Source organism: Oxyura jamaicensis, chromosome 4 (assembly GCF_011077185.1).
Source record: "Oxyura jamaicensis isolate SHBP4307 breed ruddy duck chromosome 4, BPBGC_Ojam_1.0, whole genome shotgun sequence".
NCBI lineage: Eukaryota > Metazoa > Chordata > Aves > Anseriformes > Anatidae > Oxyura > Oxyura jamaicensis.
This window is the reverse complement of record NC_048896.1, coordinates 69,631,981-69,655,267: the sequence shown is the minus strand read 5'-3', so window position 1 is coordinate 69,655,267 and position 23,287 is coordinate 69,631,981. Positions and strand designations below refer to the sequence as shown.

Here is a 23,287-nt window from a genome sequence, read left to right as displayed (position 1 = left end):
AGGAAAAGGAAAAGGAAAAGGAAAAGGAAAAGGAAAAGGAAAAGGAACTGTTGTTACCCATATTACTAGCCTATGATTTTGCAGGGAAGAATGCTAACATAAAAGAAGCTATACTGGTTTTTGTAATTTTGACAATAAGCAGAACAAGTTTTCCATTTTCATAAGGCATACAAAAAAATCCACAGAAGTTTAATAATGTGATGTTAAACAAAAAAAATAAGAATTCAACTTATGAATAAGACACTTTCTTAAACTTTTTTTAAGGGTATGGATACAGTTTGACAATATTTTTTTGAAACCTAACTATCCTTCAGACCAATTCAAGCATGTAAAAGAAAAAAAACACTTGAAGAGATGGTTAAGAATATGGTCTGCTATAAGTTGACAGAGTTACAAATTCAAGTGGTTTGTTTGTCCTTACATTTCCACATGCATAGTGTCATGATGCAACATTAATTTCAATACCAGAAGAGGAAGAAAAAAATCCTCCTGTTTTACACTCAAACCATGAACTCATGCATCTGATATTGTTTGCACTGGTTCAATGACTCCTCTGATAAAAAATCAGCTAAGAAAGGCTGATATTGATCTCCAAAGCTTAGAAAATCCAATACTTACTTCTTGTAGCAAGCTCCAAGGACAGAAAAGTGGGGCCAAGCACAAGTACAGGAAAAGGCTAGAACCAGCCCACTCAAAGCAAAGAACAGTTATTTCTAGGAGAGTGCTGATGACAGGCCTGTCTTGAGATGGGTGTTTTGAAAGGAAATTGAGGTGATGTCAGCAGAACAGAAATACTGAGGTTCCTATGATAAACCTGGATCACCATCAAGATAAGGTATATGTAGAGGGCAGCTTGGAATAAGTGTCCTAAAACGATATAGTTTAACAGTAGCATATGTGGGCAGGACAGTATTTCTGTAGAGGAGAATTCAATTGTAATTATTAGATACTAAATTCTGTTTCTCCTCATCTTCAAGGTCACATGGAATGCTGCAGACACTAAAGACTAAATACACAGGTACAGTACTGTGTATAGAAAAATAATTTAACCATGCTTAATTAAGTCATTTAGTTAATTTTTCATGAAGTCTTTAGTATTTGCCAAGAGTTCATGACAGCCTCTGCTTTTCCCCTCATAACACCATATAGTTATAATGAATTTGTTACATTGCTTTGCCCCTTATCTCTATTAAAAGCTAAGGACACTGATGCCTCTATTTGCTTTTAGTGTTGCAGAGAACTATAAGTGATTACATCAGTTAGGGATTCACAACATCTGTGCTTGTTCCAACTTTTATAATTACAAGCTTTCCTGATACCATCAGAAAAATGTGGTTTTTCTTCTTAAATCACTCCAGATCATCTGACTGTTCTCCCTGCGGAGCTACAAAAATTCAAGTGTGCTTGAAGACAGAAGTATTATAAGTCTGGCAGCTAACATATTTTAGAGCTAACAGGATTTTGTATTCTCCATAGAATCTTTAGATTGTGACACCCAGATCTTCAGCTGATGTGAACTGTTACAGCTCTACTTCAGTAACTGATACTATTCCAATCTGCACCAAAGACAATCCATCCACACAAATCTAGGAACATTTAAAGAATGAATCAATCTCAAAGCAGTAACTTAAAAATTTACCTTTTTCAGTCTCTTACAAGGACATCGGAGTTTAACCTTCTGGCTGCAGTTCAGAGGACAGCAACCTGAATGGCATATCTCTTTACACCGGTGACCACACGGCAACTACAAACAGGAAAAAAAAATCCCCACACAATAAGTTACTGTAAAATTACAAGGAAACTATGAACTAGTTTTATTTCAGACACAGCAGCTAAACAGAAAACTCATTCAGCTTATCAGTTTTTTTTCCACTTGTGAAATAACTTGACTTTTTTTCCCCTTTTTTCCCCTGCTTGCTTGTTACTCGCAGTTTTTCAGCTTCTGTAGAATTATTTATCTTTTATTTGCACAGCTTGATTAAAAGACAATTATTCTTTTAAATGGTACACGAATAGTCCTCTCCACAGTAATTTATACAACTATCCTAACTGTCTGTATGTTGGGGGAATACAAGTAGATAAGGTAAATAGAAATTGAACATACCATAGCAACTTTTAGATCAGACAACCAACAGAAGAAGCGACTTAGAAGTCAAAATACTACAAAAGATTCTTGCAGATAAAACTTCGTTATGAACCATGCAGAAGTCAAATACAGGTCACCAATATTCTTATGTCCAAATTACTTTCACAAAATCCTGAACTTCTACATTTGGTAAATTATCCTGTTTTTCACCTGCTGCCTTTTAGGAAAGTAACAGTGTTCCCAGCATTATATTAGATTAAAAAAATGACAGGAGTTCGAACAATTTTTTTCACTTATTGACTGACCTTGCTCATACACACATCCCAAAAAAGTCTTCACAACATTGATTTATCATTTTCAATTATATAACCCAATAGTGTTGATAACTGAAGGTGACAACTCAGATGAAATATCTGTTTGATTTATTTGTAAAGGTAATTTTAAACTCACAAAACTATTGAAAATTGTTAGAATTATTATTTTGGAGGGTGTTTTTATCAAAAGTGAAATTACAACTGTTAACTGCCATCAAGGGATTAACACAGCCTGGAAGATTCTAGAAACTTTAAAATACATATTTTTTTATTTTTTAATAACTGAAAATGTATACATACTACATCAGATCATCCACAAGAATGAGAACACTGCATAACACAACTATAAAATTATATTAGTAAATTTGGTCCTTAGAAGTACAGCGGGATTTAGTTAACTTCAAAACTGGAATCATGAAATTGTACCTAAAACAGAACAGAACATTTTCCAACTTAAAAGTATGGAACAGGTACACATGTTTTCATGTCAAGTCACAGACTTGTTACACTGATAGATATTTGGTGTTTTGGGCTTTTTCAGTCAGTCTCATCCCATTTCACACAGGACTAGAAGGAACCTCAAAGACATCAAGCCCAGTCCCCTGCCACGGGCTGCCATCTCATACGGTACCTGTGAGCGCATGATACCTTACCATGAAAACAGTGGCTGAGGGAGGGGGGGGGGACACAATCGACATAGGGCCTCACTTTAAGAGGCAAGAGCTTTCTTTTTTAGCCAGCCTAAATCCAATAGTTCTTATCCTCATATTGAAACAATTCTATACTGCCCTTTCATAAAAGGCTTTTTATTCCCTTCTTTGAATTTCAACCAGCTTAAATCAATGTTTCTTGAATACAGTAGCCAGAAGTACATGTAATATTCCAAATGACATCTCAGCAGGAAGGACTTTGTACAATGTCTTAATTGAAACTTATTCTTAATAGAATATCTTCCCCTTAACATCTTAAGCTCTCATTTGCATTTCTCTCCAGCTAATCATGCTGTGACAATAAGAATTTCTGCTGTCTCCCAAGAACTTATTATTAGCCTTGACATGCATGGTCTTACTGTTTTTTTTTTTTCCTGTAGCTAATAACGTGCTCCACATGCATGTGTTCTGCACATGTATTTCTTCAGTTGTCATGTACCGACAACAGTCCACAAATTTTAATCTGAAAATCCCAACATGTTTTTGGTGCCAAGGTCATTACTGAAAACAATGCAAGATCAGTCCTCAAGCCAGTCCTTGGGCAATTTCCTTGCTGCTAACGTCTCTTGCTCCAAATCCCCATTTAGGGATTTTTTGGTGTTGATTATAGTTTGGGGGGGAAGAGAAAGGTTGGTTTTATACAAAAAAAAACAACCTTTAGTCCACCTTAATCCTCTTCTTTATGTGAACCAGATATTCACTATATGGCAATGCTTCTGTTGGAACATGATGTTGCAGATCTAATAATCTTCCCTTTCTCTGAAGGAAAAAAAAAAATGGTCACCCTATCAAAGAAGGAACTTAATTTTCTCTGGCACCGTTGATCATCAGCAAATCTATCTTGCATTTTGCCTCATTTTGAAAAGATGAGGGGCAAGCTTGTCTTTAAGCCTTTTGTGCTACTGAGGTCAGAGAACCAGCCAGGCACAGAGTATGCATAACAGTGACCACAAACCTTGCAAAATCAGTTTGCTACTGGACAACCCCAGCACAGTAAGAGAATCAACCTCCTCCTGGCTCCCTACCCAAGAGCATCACGCGCAGTAACAGCAACCTAGTCTCACTTGCAAGATGTCCCACATTGGCAAGAAAGATCTGTGGCTAGAACTACTACTTCCAGCTAACTTTTCCATATGAATTAGGCACATTCGCAGTAATAATGTCAAAGCCCAGTTTTAGAACTGACATGTCAAAAATGTCAAAGCTGCAAATTCTGGACAGCAGCCCTCATGTGAGCCTCCAGGTCCTATTGCAAAAGAAATTCTTATGTTACATACTTCCAGAGCACAGCACAGAAGTATGTTTAATCCAACCCTGACATCTGTATTTACCCATTTAGCGCGTGAACTACACCATTCACACCCAGCAGGATACATGGCAAGAATGCGGCTGGCAGTGTAGAGATGCTTCTTACTCCCTCCAGTGTAAAACCAACATATAAAATCAAGAGGGGCAGTTAAAAGAGTGAGAAAACTACATTATCCCCATGAGCTCAGAAAACAAAAGCAATTCTACCACTTCTGCTGGAAAAACAGTGCAGTGGGAAGGAAGGAAGAAGGTTTTTTGCTTGTTTTTGAGTGCACATGCTAAGTTTCTAGGTGTTAAAATGTAAAGTGTGTCCCTTCCGATCTTTTTGATGGTAAACGTGCCTTCTCCATAGCTAGGGAGCTAAAAGCTAGAATGAGCAGGCTGTTTATTTGTCATGGCAAGCTCTTAGAAAGAAAGCAATTTAATCCACAGCTATGAACACAAACAAACAAAAATCTTAAGAGCATTTTCCACTTTGGCAATGCATTTAAATCACAACATGCCTGATGATGACAAAAACAGTCGGCATTTATGGGCATTTAACTGATTGCCACCAGCAGGTAATAAACACAACCTTTTCATGTACATACAAAGAAATCATCACTCCTGAGCAGCAAGAGTACAAAAGTTGAATTCATCACTTCCAACCCATGGGGCAAACTCTTCAGCTTAAAGTGTAGCTCTGCTTCCAGAGCTCTACAAAAACCTCCACTGCTTAAACCAGACATGGAGGAAAATCCTCTCCTGATGGAAGCAAAGCTGTCCATCTTGCAAAATGAAGTTTTTCCAAGCCACATACATTTTCAAGCCGTGTCTACAGAATGTAATAAGCAATCTAGAAATAGCATTTCTTTCATTTATAGAAATATAGGATACTCATACTTTTAAAACTTAAAACTTTGCCTCTATGGCACCAACATATTAAAATAGATGTGTCACAATGTGGTCCAATGTTTCACATTAAGACAGTATCAGAGTGCACAGTAAAAGTATAAAGTACTGTTATTTTGTCAAAAAAATAGTAATTACACAGAATAGAGGAAAATGTATTAAACAAATTCACAAATATTAATATGAATATATAAACAATGAAAGCTGATAGACTGTTAAAACTTGAATTTAAGATTTTTCCCAAAACATCTGCTAACATGATCATAAGAATTTAATCACTGCTGATTAAAAAGAAGTTAAATTTCCTTCAACAGGATATTTAGTTATTGCTACCAAACAAGGCAAAGAACTTTTTAATTAAAGCTTCCCATCTAACAGCTGTAGCAATATCAAAGACTTTGCTTCTCCCTAAAGCAGAAAGGAAATATGAGCTGTACTGTATAATACTCAGTCTTTCTAGCTTTATACTACCACAGCCAAAACAAAAGCATGAAACCTGGCGAGACTTTCAAGTTCCTGTTGTATTTTTTCAAGGCACCAGACAATAACAGATTTTCATAATCCCTGAAAGTAGCATGCTACCTGTAATTCAAATATGGTAGTATACTGTCTAAAACAATTTCCATTAACCAAATAGACAAACATCTCAAAACTAAGACTTCAGTAGAATACTGGATGTTATTGAACCTAAACTGCATTCTGCTCAACTTGGTGGAGTTACAGTACGTGCTGATTTTTAACAAACAGCAGTTTCACTGAGTTCTTCTAGCTCAGTAAACAAAGGTCAGCTTCTGACTCTGAAGAAGGAAATTCTCATAAAACCGCAATTAGAATCTGAGTCTGTGAGGATAACACAAAAACGTTTCCGATTTGGTTTTGAGCAGAAATATTTGATTGTGAACTTTAAAAGTTTAAATTCTGTATTTTATCTGCCTTATCTTTTGGCCAAGTTGCTTCTAAGTTCTTGTCATAAGGACCCTTCAACAAGCTTGCACTTTATTTGCTGGGGTAGAAGAGGGATTGTGGCAAAGGGGTATCCGTTAAGACTTCTCCTTCAAATGATATTCATAGTAGCACTGATAGCATTAAGAGAGACTATTAGTATCATTTGCGTTATAAGACTGCCAGCTTTCCCCAAGTTCCTACCGATAGGATTTACTCATAACACAGATACCATATATCACTGTTCAATATCCACAAAAAGGGAACAAATTTTTTAGACAAAAGTTCAGAAGAACATGCAGTACTTCTGAAGTTATCGAAACAGGATCAGGAAAAGTAGGATGAAAAAACAAATGATAAAACAAAGTACGTTAAGCAGGACTGCACTAATACTTCTTTTGTTTCAAGAAAACTAGTAAGAAATAGAGCTAGAGAGACAGGAAGAGAAGGGTATGCATTATCATCATCATTTACACTAAAAGATTTTGCAGTTAGCAGAAGCTGCATAAATCCTTACTTTTAAGTCATCTATTGGGATGAGAATTTTAAAAGTTAAACAAAAGCTTTATCCAACATCCAATTCTGTTGTTTTAAGCTTTCTGTCCAAATCCCACTGAAATCAGTTTAAAAGAAGGCCTCATCTGTTTAACAGGGCAATTCTTAACTGCAAGCTAGAATTCAGTACTGCCACTGGATTGATTTTAAACCACAGATTGTGTTTTGGGAATATGTCCAGAAAAATCACAACAGCGACATTAATCCAAGTCAAAGATGAGATACAGAAAAAATCTTTGAAGAGAAGCTGAAGTACGGGAACACACAGTTCATGTTAAGAGATTATAAGTACTCTTGAAAATAAAGGGGAGGAAGTGTTGCAGCAAATAAAACCAAAGAAAGAGAAGGAAATGAAAGGACAAAATTAAGAAGTAAATGGACAATGAAATAATATCCTAAAGCATTCCCCTGCCAGGAAGAGAACTTTCAGACAACCAGATGAGAAAATGGTGACAGACACATTCATTTACTTGTGCAAGACAAATAAGGAGGATGAACAGAAGAGAGAAGACATCACAAAGACGTCTACAAGGGCAAAAAGCAGAAGATGTCAGTAGGCACAGAGCACAGACTTTCTGTTGGGGTTTCATCAATTAGTTAATCTTGTCTGAAAAACGGAGGAACAGAGACTGTTGGGAAACAAGCAGGAATACTGTCCATTTTTGCATTCACTCAAGAAATGGAAGTGTATGGCAAGGATTCAAATCTGACGCCTTCAGCACTAGAAAATAATGCAACAAAAGAAGAGTTTTGAACCTATGTTTATTTGGTTGAGGCAGAATTCAGAAGATTAGGTAAGATGGTAAGTCTGAGACCAGAGGATGTTGTAGGCAAACCAGCACAAAGGAGCTGAGTGGAATCAGTGGAGAATGAGGGACTGAATCAAATTACTTATGAGTGCCAGCTAAACATTGCTGGAGACAAAGACTTAGCTACACAGTAAAAGGCTAAAACAGAATAACAAAATAATAAATAATTATGTGATTAAGTATTTTCAATACTTCAAAATATGTATGAGCATTCTCTTTATTGCAGGGAAGCAGAATTTCTCAGAAATCCTGAAGAGGTGTGGAAATCCTAAAAGTGTGGAAACACTTTCCAAACTATCCCTGACTATTCATGTTTTTCCACTTTTTAGTTTTCTAATGGGGAACAGAGTGAAGAAAGGACTGTTACCATCACCACAACAAATGACAACTAAAAAACAAAGATGCAATAAGTAATACACGGATTTCTGAAAACACACAAGCAGCGCAGAGTAACAGTGCTGGGAGGGTCCAGGAAGAAGTCATTTGGCCCATGCCTCATGTCTTACAGCAATAATATCCACAACTGGACTAATCCTGATACATGTCTAAGCTGCTACTGATGAAAATTCTGTAGCTTCTCCAACCAATTCTTCCTGTGTTCTACAAACTTTACTTCTCAAAAAGCAGTATTTAACAGGAACCTTACGTACAGTCACTAATTCATAGACTGTATGTCATATATTATTCTTCTCTTCTTTACAGCAACCCTTTATATAATCAGATACAGTAAAGAGATTAACTGGCTTGGCTTAAACTTCATACTACTAAACATTTCGCTGTCACAGTCAGGTATTAACAACTTCATCTCACTTGTCATTCCCACCCCCTCCCACCCATTTTTTTTTTTTCCTTCCTAGAACTGTTGCACAGACAGTGATTAACAGCCCTGCACAAGAAAAATCAAGAGCACAATTTTTTGTATTTGTCCTAGCCAAACCACACCCCATCATTTTGGGGATATGTATTTTCAATATCAGTTTTCAACCATGTTAAAGAACATACTCTTCCACATTCAACCTCATCTGTATGCTTAACATTTCAAGCCATGAACAGAAAGTACTCACCAGTACTGCCCTGGAGATAGATCCCAAATCATTCAGTATAACTTTGACAGCAAGACATTAGTAACTGTCCTCCAGATACAGTTCACAAACCACCTGTGCATCTACCATTTAGTGCATTACTTTAGACTAAGATTCTTCAGTTTGCTTAGCCTACAAAACTGTATCAAAAACCTTATAAAAGTAAAATTCACAAGCTTCCAGATGTTCATCAGATCAAGTACTTCTTTGTTAATATGGCTTACCTCTTTTGGACACTGATTTTTGCAGGAAGTTAGAAGATCCTTTTCTTTTAAATCAGCAGACGTTAGTTTTCTACAAAGGAAAAGACGTATTTGTGGTCAATTCCAAAGTTTAAAAAAGAGAGTCAATACAGTTAGTGATGTACTTTAAGTGTATCTCATCATAAAGAAAAGCAAGGTAATTTGTACACATCCTGTGGGACCAAATAAACTACACTACGTCTCTAACACACAAGAACCCATAAATCAAGAAGACTTACAGTGCTTTAAAGGGAACACACACACAAAAAAAGGATACGAGTATGATGAGTGTTTCAGAACAATATGCATACAGAGGATAATGCTTAAATCCACAACTTCACCTTATATTTAGTAAAGCTTATCTTCCCCTCTACACACACACTTATAAATAATTAAAAAGAAGCACAAATTATTATTACGTTTTCCAATAAAAACAGAGTTTGAAGGATTTTTTTTTTTTTTTTACAAGTCTACTTTTTTTTTTTAAGTTTTAGCTGTAAGGATCTTTTACACTAGCTACATTATCTAATTCTTTTTACAGAATTCTTTATACACTGTAAAAGACCCATATATAGATTAAACATTATGTAGATTACTACACATTTGCATAACTCAAAATATTACTGAATAATAAGCATTATAAATCGGTTCTGCTCATGGGATTCCATACAAGTACAGTTATTTTAGCTATATTAGTACAGTAATACCAATTTTAAATATTAAAACAATGCATTATACTACAAATGATAAGCTTTAAAAGAAGTTTTATAACTTGCCATAGGAGTAGCTCCCATCCCCATACATGTCAAATGGTTTCCAATTAGTAGCATTCCAATGAAAAGTTCAATTCTGAAACTTACAAGCATTCGATGTACAGAACTGACAGTTTGCAGTGACACTTTATTTTAAGCATCTGGAGACATGATGGGCAATCCCCAGGATGACAGGGTAAAACACAGCGGTGAGAACAGCCAGGTGGCCGTGGCTTGGTACACTCCTCTTCACACTGCAAACATTCTGGACCTGCCTAACAAAATAAAAACAAGGTACTAAAGAAAACGACAACCATTTGTTTGCTAGACGTCACTAACAAGCCTTTAGATAGAAGAAAGAGTTGGGGTATTTTTACCAAAAGGATTCAGCTATTCAGTTGGATATCCCTCAAGCAAAATATTAAAATGTGTTTTTATTAAAATGTGTTTTAAAAAGAAAAGCAGAAATGCCAGTGTTAGTAGGTCAAAAACAAAGTTCTATTTTGCCTCCTAGACATAAAAGGACCTCTCAATATTAGCGCTTTGGAAAATTTCTGTTAAGCCTGTTAATACTCTATGGAAAATTCTCAGGAAAATAATTTCATATTCATACATCTCTTCCCACCCAACACAATATTTTAGTGCTTTAGTCATGATACATGCAATACAGGGGTGTGGAAGTTTAAAAAGCAAACTAAGTCATTCCATTTCCATACATGTATGACAGTCTGCATAATCTTCTAAAAAGTATGAAATGAACTTCAGCAAGGTAAATTAAATTCCATTTCTATTCATATTCTTAACAACTTATCCACAACCCCAGTCTGCAAATACACACAGAAAAAAATCGACATGATTTAACAACTGAACCTATCCAGCACACTCCTTAAGGCACATCACCACATTCAAATGCTCAGTCTCACAAAAGCCAGTCAAAGTAAAGCCAATTTACCCAAGAATGAGGCTACACAATGCTTCTCCAAAAGGACTAATTCCATGCCAGTGTTTCATTTTTTTGCTGTTCAATATAAGGGCATAAGGATTTAAGTTTTAATACAGCTTTCCCCTTTTTTCTTCTGCTTACATCTGAACAATTTTTGCTGAAGAATTTTAAAAACAAACCTTTGTACAATGATCATTTACAAAGCATAACTCCACCCCCCAAAAAAAATTAACACCTAGGAAAGATAACAGCAACTGAAAGCATTTTGAAAACTGTGAGATGAAGTTTAACAAACAGTGAGTAAATGCAAACTGCTGGCCTTTCTACTACATTTTCTAACACGAGAGGCAGAACAAATCTTAATTCCAGACAGAAAAATCATTACAGACACAGGCAAGAAATTTAATCAGCCATTTTCTGACTACATCTGCAATTTAGTTTATCACAATAGAACAAAAGCTCTAAAATGTCAAAACCAAATGGAGTTTATAAAAGTGTAAAGAAAATTGAACAATGATATCTACCCATGCTTCACAGGTACAAAGCATCCCTTTATTTGAGAATGTATTGTTTCCTTCAAAACCGAGCTAGGCATAATCCTGATCAATACACATTTCATGGGTTTAACTGAAGGAGTAAGCACACTCTTACAGTCATAACTTGAGATATTTAAAGAGTTGTCACTCAGTATTTATTGATGTCACTCTGCTGCAGCAAGTTAATGGTCCACAAGTTGCCCTTACAGCTCACACTCTTCAGACAAAAGTTCTACAACCATTAATAAATTAATATAGTAACTGCAATATATACAGTTATTAAATGACAACACTTCTAGGATGGGAACACTCACAAGTAAATTATCCTATTTAAGTTAAAATATAACAGTAAACTAAAACAAAAGTTATGTTTTGTATCCATTTGAATGCTTGCTCAGTTTTCTAAATGGCCAGAGACTATATTGCAATCTTTTTCTAAAGTAATGCTTTAAAATCTTATAAACCTCTTTTCCTCCAAAGCATGACTCCCTCAAAGCACAAGCTACATGCTCTTGACTGTTCAAACCTAGTCACCTTTGCATTTTTCATTTTGTTTCATGCTATTTTCAGCAACTCAGTCTCATGACAGTTTCTAGTAGACATTGATAAACATGAATGTATCACCCCAGTGATTTGTCTTTGCCTGTTCTTCAACATTTCCAGTGCTCTTTGACAAGTATGTGCTAGCCTCCTCAACCCATCCATATATAGCTCATCTCAGTAGTTTCCCCAGTAGATTGCAAGTGCATTTGTTTAGAGGCATTATTCAACAGGTTACTCCATCCCAACTGTTCTGAAAACTGACTTTAGAAGAGAAACATGGATGTCACAAGAGGTTTTGATGACTACAAAGCAATATAATAGTACGTTAACCTAAACAAAAAAGGTGCACATTTATAAAATGTATAACACTGGTTCAGTTTTATTGCTGGAGGAGTACAGACTAGCTAAATGTCACAGCAGCAGTGGGAACAGATCACATGCAAGCCTCCCATCAGAATCTCAAATAGATCCTGTGCCTTCCAGCAGCATGTTATTTTCCAATTAAAACTGAAGACAATATATAAAATACAATAAAGCAAAAGTGAAAGAAAATTAACCTACCTTCTTTCCATCTGCACTACCATTGCTTTTAGTAACATGGTGACATTCTTTCATGCAGGTGTGATTCTGACAACCGAGAAGCCGCCCACAAGATCTTTTACATGAGTAGGGACCTGCAGAGTGACACGGTAAGGGACTCACCTGAAAGTGACAAATAAGAGATATATAAATATATACAGGCAGACTGTGTGTGTATATAAATACTGCACATGTATACTGAGAGTTGAGCATATATGTATAGATAGATGCACACAAACACAGTATCATTACAGAGAAACTTTTGTTCTAACGCACCCTTTGCTAAAGAACAAAACCAGTGGGAAGTATTTGACTTTTTTTTTTTTTTTTTTACACTATATAGACACTTCAGGTTCCTATCCCTAAAATCACACATTTGTTTTACAGTCATTTCACCCGGTAGAAAAGCTTGCTTTATTAATTAAACAAGCTATCTAACTTTCACAACATATCTTCATTTTTTTTCCTTCTTTTTCTTTAAACAGACTATTGCAGTCTCAAATCATTTGGTATTATTTAGTACTCCTTTCTTAATTATACTTGCGCCTTCCATTAAAGGTTCCCAAACTGCTTTACAACTATTACAGAAGTGGGCTACAATTTGTTTTCACTGGGTTAATTGTGTTACGGTCATCAAAAACCCAGAACATTCTCACAATTCTACAAATAGAAAACAACCTGCAAGCCAGACATTTTAAAAAGAAAAGTCACCATGTCAAATATAACTCACAGAAGTGGAAAGGGGAAGAAGAAAATGCTCTATGACTGACTCAGGATTTTAATTTCTTATGAATGATATATTCTTAACTTCTTATCTGAGGTTAACACTCCAGTTAACAGAGCTTTTTAGTACAATTCAGAGCATCTATTTAGGAGGCTTTAATTTTCAGTGGCACTGAAATGGAATGTAAGCTCCTAACTTTGTTAACTAGGTTACTTTCCTAAAGCTGAAGGGTATAAGTACCCTCCATATCAAAAACTGTAGAGGAAACTCAGTGCTCCCATTTTCCTAACATTACATAATATTCACATGAGAAAAATTAGATTCTGTCATGCTGTCAAAAAATGATTTTTTTTTTTGTTGTGACCATTTCACAGGGGAAAAAGAGAAACTATTTCTGATGTTGTTACCCAACAGAATAATCTGACGTAACTCACTTTGACTCAGCTAAGGCTGTGATTTTGTTCTGGCCTTAGTAGACTAAACAGCTTGGCTCTGCACCCCTTCTTTTTCTCTCTTTCAACTCTACAGTAGGAGTGTTAACTCCTACCACTTACTTTGAACGAGCTCTACTACACATCTGTCTTCAGAGCAAGACAATTCAGCTAATTAAAAGAGAAGAAAATGTATTCACACAAAAACAAGCTCCTTTTCTCTTGCTAGGCTTGCAAGTTGTTTGACTGCATAACCAGGAGAGCACTGGAACTGAAACAAGGTAGAAGATGGAACCACAGGTTACAGTGAGGAATGTCCTCCCTTCAGCAGTGTGCACGTGTTGATCTTCCTCAATCAGAAAGCGAACGTAAACAAAGCAGGATTACAGTCCACTTGCCCACAGAAGTGTTTTCTCGATCCACACCAATTATGTCTGCATTCCACACACAGTCATTGCAAAACGCAATCCATTCACAAAACTTCTGAGCTCTTCTCATCCTGACCCCAGAAATTGCGAACAGGAAGAATCTGCCTGGCAGGCTGAACTTCAGACAAAAAAAGCACAAGGCTACCGTGTCCAGTTTCTCTTACATCCCTGCACCAGAACTGAAGCTCATTATGCTGGCTAAACTACTGATACAGTTGTTGTGCACAGTCTGAACACCTGGTTCATGCTCCCTCCGTAAACATCCTACAGCTCAGTCTCCGATGGCTTTTGCTCCTATTGACCAAGCAATAGTCTTGAGCAGAAGCTGGTGATAAGCCTAATAAAAGTCTGAAGCAGCCAGAATAGTGCTATACCCAACAAACATATGCCGACTACAAAAGCTTTTATCATTCCTACTATCCTGCCCCTTCCCTTGCTCCATCTTCCTCCTCCTCCCTCTCTTAGAGTAACGACTTCATTTCAGCAGCAATGTAAATAGCCAAAGGATGCTGGAAGGCAAAAGAATGAAAGAAAAGGTATACTGGACATTGAGATCTGCCACTGCACACTTCTCTACCTTTCCTTGGGGCTCTATTTCCAGACCATTTCCCAAATGAGTAAAAGCAACAGATACATCAGCTAGAATAAGAAAATAAAATCAAGTACAATAGGGCAGGAAGTTTTGAAAGTATCCATAAGCTATTTAGCCATAAGGGTTAATCTCATCAAGTTTTACCTAGAGGCAGAGTAATAGTCTTTCTCCTATAAATGAACCACAATATTAAAAATAAAAATAATCTTACAGAATAAAACAACACAGCATTAAATTTCTACCAAAGAATGCCACCCCACTCTCCCCCCACACAAAAACATGAATATAGACTTCTGTCTCCCTGAGAATGAGATTGATTTCACAGGATATTCTAAATACTCCTCAGAAACAAGATCAGAACATTTTCCTTCCTCTATAGCATTTAATGAAATTAAGCAACTACAAAATAACTAAATACGGTATATACGTAAATACCCTATCCAGTTAATTTTTTTTGTCATTTATCTTCTACAGACTTTAATTAATGCTTTTCCATAAAAATCAGATTTTGAATATAACCATTAGATCTCCAAGTTTGATTTTAAAAGAGCACATGTATGCTACTGCTATGAAACTCCAAAGCTTATAGTAGTCCAAACAAAGTAAAACATCAAGTTTTAATTTTGGGGTTGAGGCAACTGTGATGGCAGGTGATTTTCTGACCAACAATCTGAATCAGAATTGAGTACTACTCAATTTTCAAATCTAATGAATTACTAACTTTTCTAAATGTATGTATAAAACACTTGGAATTGACACAGTTAAATTATTTAAAGGAAAGCTGCACACTGTAGGCACCAGAAATCTAATTTTAGGTTAAACATCATATTTCAATGAACACAGATTTGATAAAATTATTTTTTCTGAAAAGTAGTTTTAAGCCTGTTGTCTCGAGTGATAAATCACCTGCTCTAAAGACACAGGCTTGTAAGGAGTTGAACTGAATTAATCCCCTCAAGTACGTTAAATTAAATGCCAGTGGAAAAAAAAAAAAACTTTCAGCAATATTTAAAATCAAACATTTACACAAAATTATTGTCCAAGTGAAAACGTAAAGACAGCAAACATGTTTTTAACAGCTTACAGTTCCTAAACCCTTGCGTTCATTCTCTCTTCTAGTTGTTTTCTGCAGGCATCTTGGTAAAGCACAAGTCCTTGTAACTTGTTTCATTCCAGCTTATTTCTTTTGTACCTCCCGCGTTATAGCGGGTATAAAAACAGCCCAACGTAAGTAATAAAATAGTACAGCAATGAGATCCTCTTCACAGCAAAACTTTGCTTGAGAAAATTGTTACCTGTGAAACTTAGATTTCCCAGTGAAAATCCCCTCAGGGGCTGGAAACTACTACAGGAGAGCATGTATTCAGAAATGTTTTCTCTTACTAAGAAAGTATACTAGTTTACAGGTGAGATTACCTTAGGTACATAAATATGTACTTAAAACACATGGTTAAGTGCAGCTTGAAGTAAGGATTGCACCCTGTTGGCTCAGAGAACGAAAGTTTAAACTAGCATCAGTAAACATAAATCCCTTAAGTATACATTCCCTGAGATTCCTCCCTATTTTCTGTACTAACCTGTAAGAAAACATGACTCAAAGCCATTGACTGGCTCTGCTAAGATTAATACACAACGGAGAAGGGATTTCTTTAGTTATTCTGAAATAAGCTGTTATAAACATGTGGTTATTGGAACCATTTTCTCTAAGAAGAGCTACACTGTCCTCTCTTATGGGGAGTTGATATCCATGTAAATCTGAATAGTGCCAAAACTGCTTATGTTAACTACAGCAAGTTATGCTGGGCCAATTGCACAGAACTTATATTTTGTATAAGTTTAAATTCATGAAAGATAGGTTTTATCAATGTCACCCTATCACAAGAGATGTAATTGACTCAAAGTGAAAAATTGTTTGAAGTTCTACTGTGGAAAGCAAAACCAAAAATCAACTGTTCCAACAACAAACAAAAATGCACAGTTATTTTTTAGTCATTTTAAAATTCTAAAAGCACATTTTGATTTAGCATCCAGCAAGCTGCAGTGTAATTCAATGGAAGCTGTATTCACAGCTTGCTTGGATCAATAAATGCATTGCATGAATAGACTGCTGATATATAAACTCATTAAAAACAGTTGTGGATTTTGCTACCACATGTTGGGTTGCCATTACAACAGGTAGGAAAAGATTATTAAAGAAGGTCAAAGGAAAAAAAAAAAAAAAAAGAAAAGATTATTAAAGAAGGTCAAAGGAAAAAAAAAGGAGGTGGTATCTTTAAATATTTTTAAATTTACTGTTTTCTACAATTTTTCACTTGTTTAAAGTGAAACTAGATTTGCTATAGTTATGCACTTTCATTGCTTGACTTTTAGAAACAACTGTAAATACTGATGCCCATTATTTTATTTTCAAAGTCAGTTAGATTTTCTTATAACATAAGCCAGAATAGATAATGACTTCATTTGAGATTGGAGAAGGGTGTACATCAAAGATAATCTTTTAGGCCACTAGTTTTCTTGTACTACACTGTGTTCCCTATCCTTTTAAAACAATCACAAAGAGACACCAGTTGCTGGAAAACTGAGGAAAAGTGTGGAACGGGGAGAAAATAATAACCATATAATGAAGAGGAGAAAAAAAATAATAATGAAGACAGACAAAAATCAATGTAAACACTATTTGAACAACTGTGCAAGAATACACAAATAGCTTCATAAATCATGAGTTTAATTTCTATCCAAGTATTCTAAAAAGCATTTATATATTCTTCAAAAACAGACTAAAATAACTCTGATATGTAAGCTTTTGTGCTAAGATATTTCATTGGTTTTAAAATGTAAGAAAGCCAGGTAATATTTGTCTTCAATATTTATTTTTTTTGCAGACTGAAAAAAGGAGATATACTTCATATTTCATTTAAAAAGCCATTGTCCAGACTCACCTCATGCTGCCCAAGACACTCCCTGTAAATGAGAAAAAAAATGAAAGATTTTGAAAACACGTATTTCTTTAAGTAAATAAAGGACTTAAAACAATAATAGTGCTTTTCACAGGAAAATAAGGCATTTTATAAAAATAAGTGCAATTCAGGCTAGTGAAGGCATCACATGCAGCTAATAAAGCATGTTCAAGATGAGAATATTGTTCACATAAGATTTTCATGTTCCTACCTACAAGGACACTAAAAAAAATAAACTATATTCCAAAACTTTTTTCTCTGTTATTAATACTTACACTGGTATAGGAACCTGACAGGGTGGGCATGGTAATGCAGTTTGAATAAAGGCTGGTTCAGACGGCTGCTCCCAAGGACCTGCAGACTGATGCTGAGAGCAAAATACACCACCAATTGAATACAAAACACAACTGGAACCATCTGCTTGACTTCAGATAAACATCATCTAAAGAGATCCCCCACTTGTAACAAATACACTTTCTTGTAATTTTTTTTTAAACTAATGGAAATCCTAACACCACCTCCCCAAGCAGAATTTCAATTTCATCTTTAGCACGGCTATACATAAGAAAAAGAAGGCCTGTAGCCGTACTGGTAAAATTAAACACAAACAACAGAAAAAAATGCAAAATAATTTTTAGTATTTAACAGAGGTAGAAACATAAAAATATTTTTCTTAGTAAAAAAAATGAAATTATCATCATGAAATGCACGTATGCATATTTATAGATGTCAAACAATTTCTCACTTCTAATTTTTGCATATTTTGATGGTTTAGTAAATACCAAACTTCAGTTTTTGCTTCTATGTTAAAAGTAACTGCTTACATTTGAAATTAAACGTGTGTAATAAAACTGTAGCCAGCAAAGATAGCTTATTTCTTCAACAACTGTAACTGATAAAAATTGCACAAGTATATATATATTACAAAATTAGATGGTAATAAAGGAACTAGAGCCACTTAATTTCTCAGTTAAGCAGTACGCATACCTCTGTGCTCAATTATTTACTCTGATCTCCAAAAGCCTTCAACATAAGATCAAAGGTCAAACAACTGTTTCTTATTCTTCAGAACACGAATAACATTACTATCTTTCACCAGTTACTTACTAAGCCAGTTTGCTTCACAAGTGCTTCATCGTGGCAGGAAACAGGGCACAAATGACCACATGTTAACGTCTTCTGGCAGGACTGACGACATGGAGGACACCGACCGAAGTGACAGTAGTGTTTCTCCTGGGTAGGGTGGTGACATGTAGGTGGGCGACTAAAGTAAAATCCAAGAAGGAATCAGTATGACAGCAAGAAATAATGAAGTTATAGTCACTAGGCAATTATGCTCAAAATACATGAATTGAGACAAGTTTTGTTTTTAAAAATAAGTTTAATTACCACCTTCTTCAGTGGTTAATATTATGGTAAAATTACACAAGAGTAAAATCTGGGTTTGCATATTACAAACAGCTATTTCCAATCTCTCTGTTATGATCTAAGCAATCTTGCTACACCTCAGCAGAAAATACTCTACATTTTCATTTTCCTAGTCAAGATTTCTAGGTAAACAGTCCTGTGAAGGTACAAGAAAGGACGTGAAGAAGGGAGTGGGACTAAAGAGTTAAAAGTGCTCAGTGGGGCATAACTTCCCCATGACAGTAGCACGCTGCTCATTAAACCACAATAAAAAGATGTCCAATACAAAGGCTTATTACTAATCTGTACTGCATAGTCAAGAATCCAGAAAAGTGAGAAAGAGTATCTATCATTTCTGCTGCTTAGACAGTTATATTTTACTACTCTCTTTAAAGACACCTTAAACTCCACTAAAGAACTAAAACACACTTGCTGTCTATACTGACCTGCACAGCTGTTTGCATTTGGGAGGCTTGATGGTACGCTCTCTGCCACAGGGCACTTTAATGACAGTTTTTCCACAATTGCATTTCACATCTACAGTCTCCGGACACGGATTACAACCACCTAAAATAAATACATTAACAACACGAACATCTGAATAAGCTACTAAGTACAAACAACAGTAACTAACATAACTCTGAATATGTACATAATATGATTAACCTATTCTGTATGATCTAAATAACAAGTGGTTTTACTTCTGCTTAGTTTCAAATCCCTCTTGGGAAAGAGAATTTCAACATTCTAAAAGAACAGTAACAATAATGTTGATTATATTACAGCTGTTACCTGTTATCAAGTTTAAAACAATCACACCCACCCATTTTAAAAAGAAGTCAGCATCATTATAGCCCAGCCATTTGGACAACACAGCATTTAAATGGTGCTATTTATATTTCATTCTTATGCATGTATGAAGACATGTCATCTCTCATCAGTACATAAAAGATAAAAAGAGACACTGAAAAACTGGTAAGATACTGTTCTGGACAATATTAAGAAATGTTCATCCTTTATATATAATTAACGCTTTTTAAAAAAATCTTCCTCCTTTATAAAGTTACTACTAAACCAATATATTTATAAAAAACTAAAACTACTTTTTTAAAAAAAAATTATAGCTCTCCCACATTACTTCTTCAAGTGCCAACTGTTAAGTTTTAATACTGAATAATTACAGTAAGGATATGCATCTTAAAAGAGAAGATGTGGGATTTTGGCTTACTAATCATGTTGCATTCTCAAACTTTAATGAAAGCAATTATTTGAAAGTATTATTCACAGTACAACTTTTTAAGTAAATCTGACTCCTTAACAGGACCTGAAAAGCAACACTTCAAGAAGCAGGCCTCAAAGATAAAAAGCTGCTGAAGAAAAAGGGATGGAAGTATACAATATTTATATTGCAAAGTAGATTGAATTGAATATATTATCAGCACATATGAACAGGTACTTTTATAAAAGAAACTGGAAGTCTAAAGCTGTGCCGCCTTGAGTGTCAAATATGTATACAATTTACTTACAATGGACTCACAGTGTGCACATTATTCTGTTAAAGATGACAACTGCTTACTTTTTAGACAAGACAGAAGGGCAGAGATCACATATAACCTGAAGTTAGGGGCAGAGCACACTGCTCTCAAATCAAGTGCTATAACGTACTACAGTAGGAAACAAAACATTTCAATTCCCTGGCCACAGATTCTAAATTTCAGCAAGCATGATTAAACACTTAAACAACACATAAAAGCAAACCACAAACAGAATAGCTGAGGTTACTTTTAATCAGCAGCAATCTCTAACAATTGTGAGAACAGCTACTTTTTAAAGAACCTAATCTGGCAAGTTACTTCTGGAGGCATGCTATTTCCTTTAAAATCAGCATTCACTAAGATCTGTCAGCGCACTGCAAAACTAACCTGACCTGGCCTTACATACTGACGATAAAATAAGTAATCATAAGTTTCAGTAGAAAGGTAAGTGTTGGGGTGTAGGAAGAAAAATGTGAATATATTTTTAAAAACAAGATCACCTTCATTAGAAATATTTTTAAGCATACTGACAATAAGGTATCATAAATTGTAATAGGTTAAAATTTGTTGGAGCACACAGAAGTTAATTATCTTCTCTAGGTCTGATACTATAGTTATTTGATTCACTGGATTCCAGCAAGACTTATTAGACTATTTATTAGTGTTAAAATATTTATTGTTTCTTCATAATTTCTTCTAATAACTAAGTTTGTTATTAACAATCATTAATGTCACTTCTAGCCAAGTTGTGGGATACAACAAGGAATAAATATAAGCCAACTATTGATTTTAAGTATAGCATATTAAGCAGCATTAGCTCGTTGAAGCTTTCCAACAAGAATATTATTCTATGATTTAGTTATTTCTTCACCCAGAGGGTGGTGGGGCACTGGCACAGGTTGCCCAGAGAAGCTGTGGATGCCCCACTTGTAGGTGTTCATGGCCAGGCTGGATGGGGCTTTGAGCAACCTGGTCTAGTGGAAGGTGTCCCTGCCCATGGCAGGGGGCTGGAATTAGATGATCTTTAAGGTCCCTTCCAACCCAAACTATTCTAAAGTTCAATGATTCTCAAGTTCAAACTAATGCAGAAGAAAAGTGTTACCAGTTTTCTTCTGACAATACAAAAAAAAAATTATTTCCAAGATTCAGAGGTAAAGGGTGGGAGAGAAAAGGAAAGGAAGAGAAGGGACATGAAAAACACACCACTAGTTTGTAGTGACAGATTTAATAGAAGGTTAACTGGGACAACTACCATATTTACTTGTCCCTACCCTCTTAAGACTCACTGCCTCAAAAGCAAGATTGGCTGAACAAGCTGTAAATTATTTCCTGAGGTGCTGCAATTTATAGTTCAGAATGCTAAGGTAAATTACATAGACTCTACTCAGCTGCTATTTCAGCAGGACAACAGCTTCTAGAAGGAAAATTGCTGAGAAAACAGCCCCTTCTCAGTCACTGCAATCTAATCCCCTACCAAATGAATGTCAAAACAATCAGACAGGATAAAAACTACCAGGTAATTTTGGTCAATTTCAGGTTCTTTTTAACCAAAGTCACTGAAAGGAGAAGTAAACTTTTTTGTCTTTTATATCGTCAGGAACAACTTTTTATTTTCGCACCTGTAAGATACCAATATATATTCAAGTTCCACCAACTTCTTTTTTAGCCCACTAATATCACACATTACATTCTAGGATTTTTTAAAGTCAACCAGACTCAACCAGCACAGTCATTTCTGTATGTAGTTGGATTTTGTTATGCATATTCAGTGACCAGAATTATTTAGGGAAATGTCATACAATGCATTTTGAATTAAGTACTTGGAAAGGGCACAGAGCATTTTCAGAAGAACACTGCTAAGTAAAATTAACAGGCAAACACTCTGGCTGACATTATGTAAGCCCTCAGGCTCTAACCAGCACCAAAAATCTTTCAAACACACTACCCCCACAGAAAGCTCACATGCAACAAAGAGAGAAAATTTGTTGAGCACTATGCAGAGTTATACAAGCACCATGTTTGGCAAAAATAAACATTATGTTGCTTATTTTTATTGTTTATCACCATGGGGATCCTTCACCTGTTCTTACCTCTGTGGCAGCCTGAAGGACATCTGTGGTTTCTGCAGCCTAAGGTCCGCCCGCAAAGTTGATCACAAGGTGGACAGTTTCCAGAACAGCACTATTGAAACAAAATACTGTATGTAACAGCAAACTTTGACATTTCTGGGAGAAATCCACCCTCTTCCACTGTCTCTCCCCCTCCCAGTGCTCTGTAAAACTTTATTCATCCAATTTAGTGAAATTCTATCAAAGTCATGCCAGAAATAAAATGAAGATGTGTAACGTTATTAAAACAAAAAACAAAAAAACACTTTAAATAAAAAGAAAACACAAAATTGAGAGCATCATTTCAATATATTAAACAGGCAGAGGGCTTCCAAAGAACTGAATATCATCTTAAAAGTTCAAATTCTTACTATATTTTAATCTGAAATCATTTAAGATTACACATAGAATATCTACCCATCTGCCCTGTTACTCTGCATTTTCTTCTAATTTTATACTTGCAGGGTCTGTGGCATATAAATGTTGCTAACTTTTTTTTAAAAAAAAAAAAAACACTTAACCTATGTAGTAAATGTCAGATAACTTTAGGATTAGTGATCTGTGCTCAGTTCTCATATAAAGCAGTATTGTGGAAGAAAACCCATTCCGTTCAGAACACATCACAACAGGCCAGTGGATCCCAGGTCGGAACAGAACCCCACATTTTCTATTAACTGGAAAGGTATCTTCCTTCCAAGCTAACGTAAGAAAGCATGGCAATTAGAAAGAGAAACTTGGAATTTTTAGTATAAACAAAAGATGCCAAGTTTGCATTTATTTATAAATCCACTGTAATAGTAACACTCACAAATA

At 35.4% G+C, this 23,287-nt stretch overlaps 1 protein-coding gene and 1 long non-coding RNA gene across 2 annotated transcripts in view; both read right to left on the bottom strand.

Annotated features, from left to right (window-relative positions):
• NFXL1 (nuclear transcription factor, X-box binding like 1) overlaps positions 1 to 23,287 on the bottom strand; it is a 44,073-nt gene that overhangs the window by 11,668 nt on the left and 9,118 nt on the right. Inside the window, exons 11-19 of the mRNA XM_035325030.1 lie at positions 22,457 to 22,547; positions 19,278 to 19,398; positions 18,532 to 18,688; positions 17,700 to 17,791; positions 17,407 to 17,428; positions 12,275 to 12,415; positions 9,800 to 9,966; positions 8,922 to 8,991; positions 1,640 to 1,744 (exon numbers count right to left, since the gene is read on the bottom strand). Of these exons, the coding sequence (XP_035180921.1) occupies positions 1,640 to 1,744; positions 8,922 to 8,991; positions 9,800 to 9,966; positions 12,275 to 12,415; positions 17,407 to 17,428; positions 17,700 to 17,791; positions 18,532 to 18,688; positions 19,278 to 19,398; positions 22,457 to 22,547 (966 nt within the window). The remainder of the gene's footprint in view (positions 1 to 1,639; positions 1,745 to 8,921; positions 8,992 to 9,799; positions 9,967 to 12,274; positions 12,416 to 17,406; positions 17,429 to 17,699; positions 17,792 to 18,531; positions 18,689 to 19,277; positions 19,399 to 22,456; positions 22,548 to 23,287) is intronic.
• Positions 12,606 to 15,916, bottom strand: LOC118166265. The gene is made up of 2 exons (XR_004750412.1): positions 14,728 to 15,916; positions 12,606 to 13,516 (listed from the first exon to the last, which is right to left on the bottom strand). It is a non-coding gene; the product is annotated as an uncharacterized LOC118166265 (long non-coding RNA).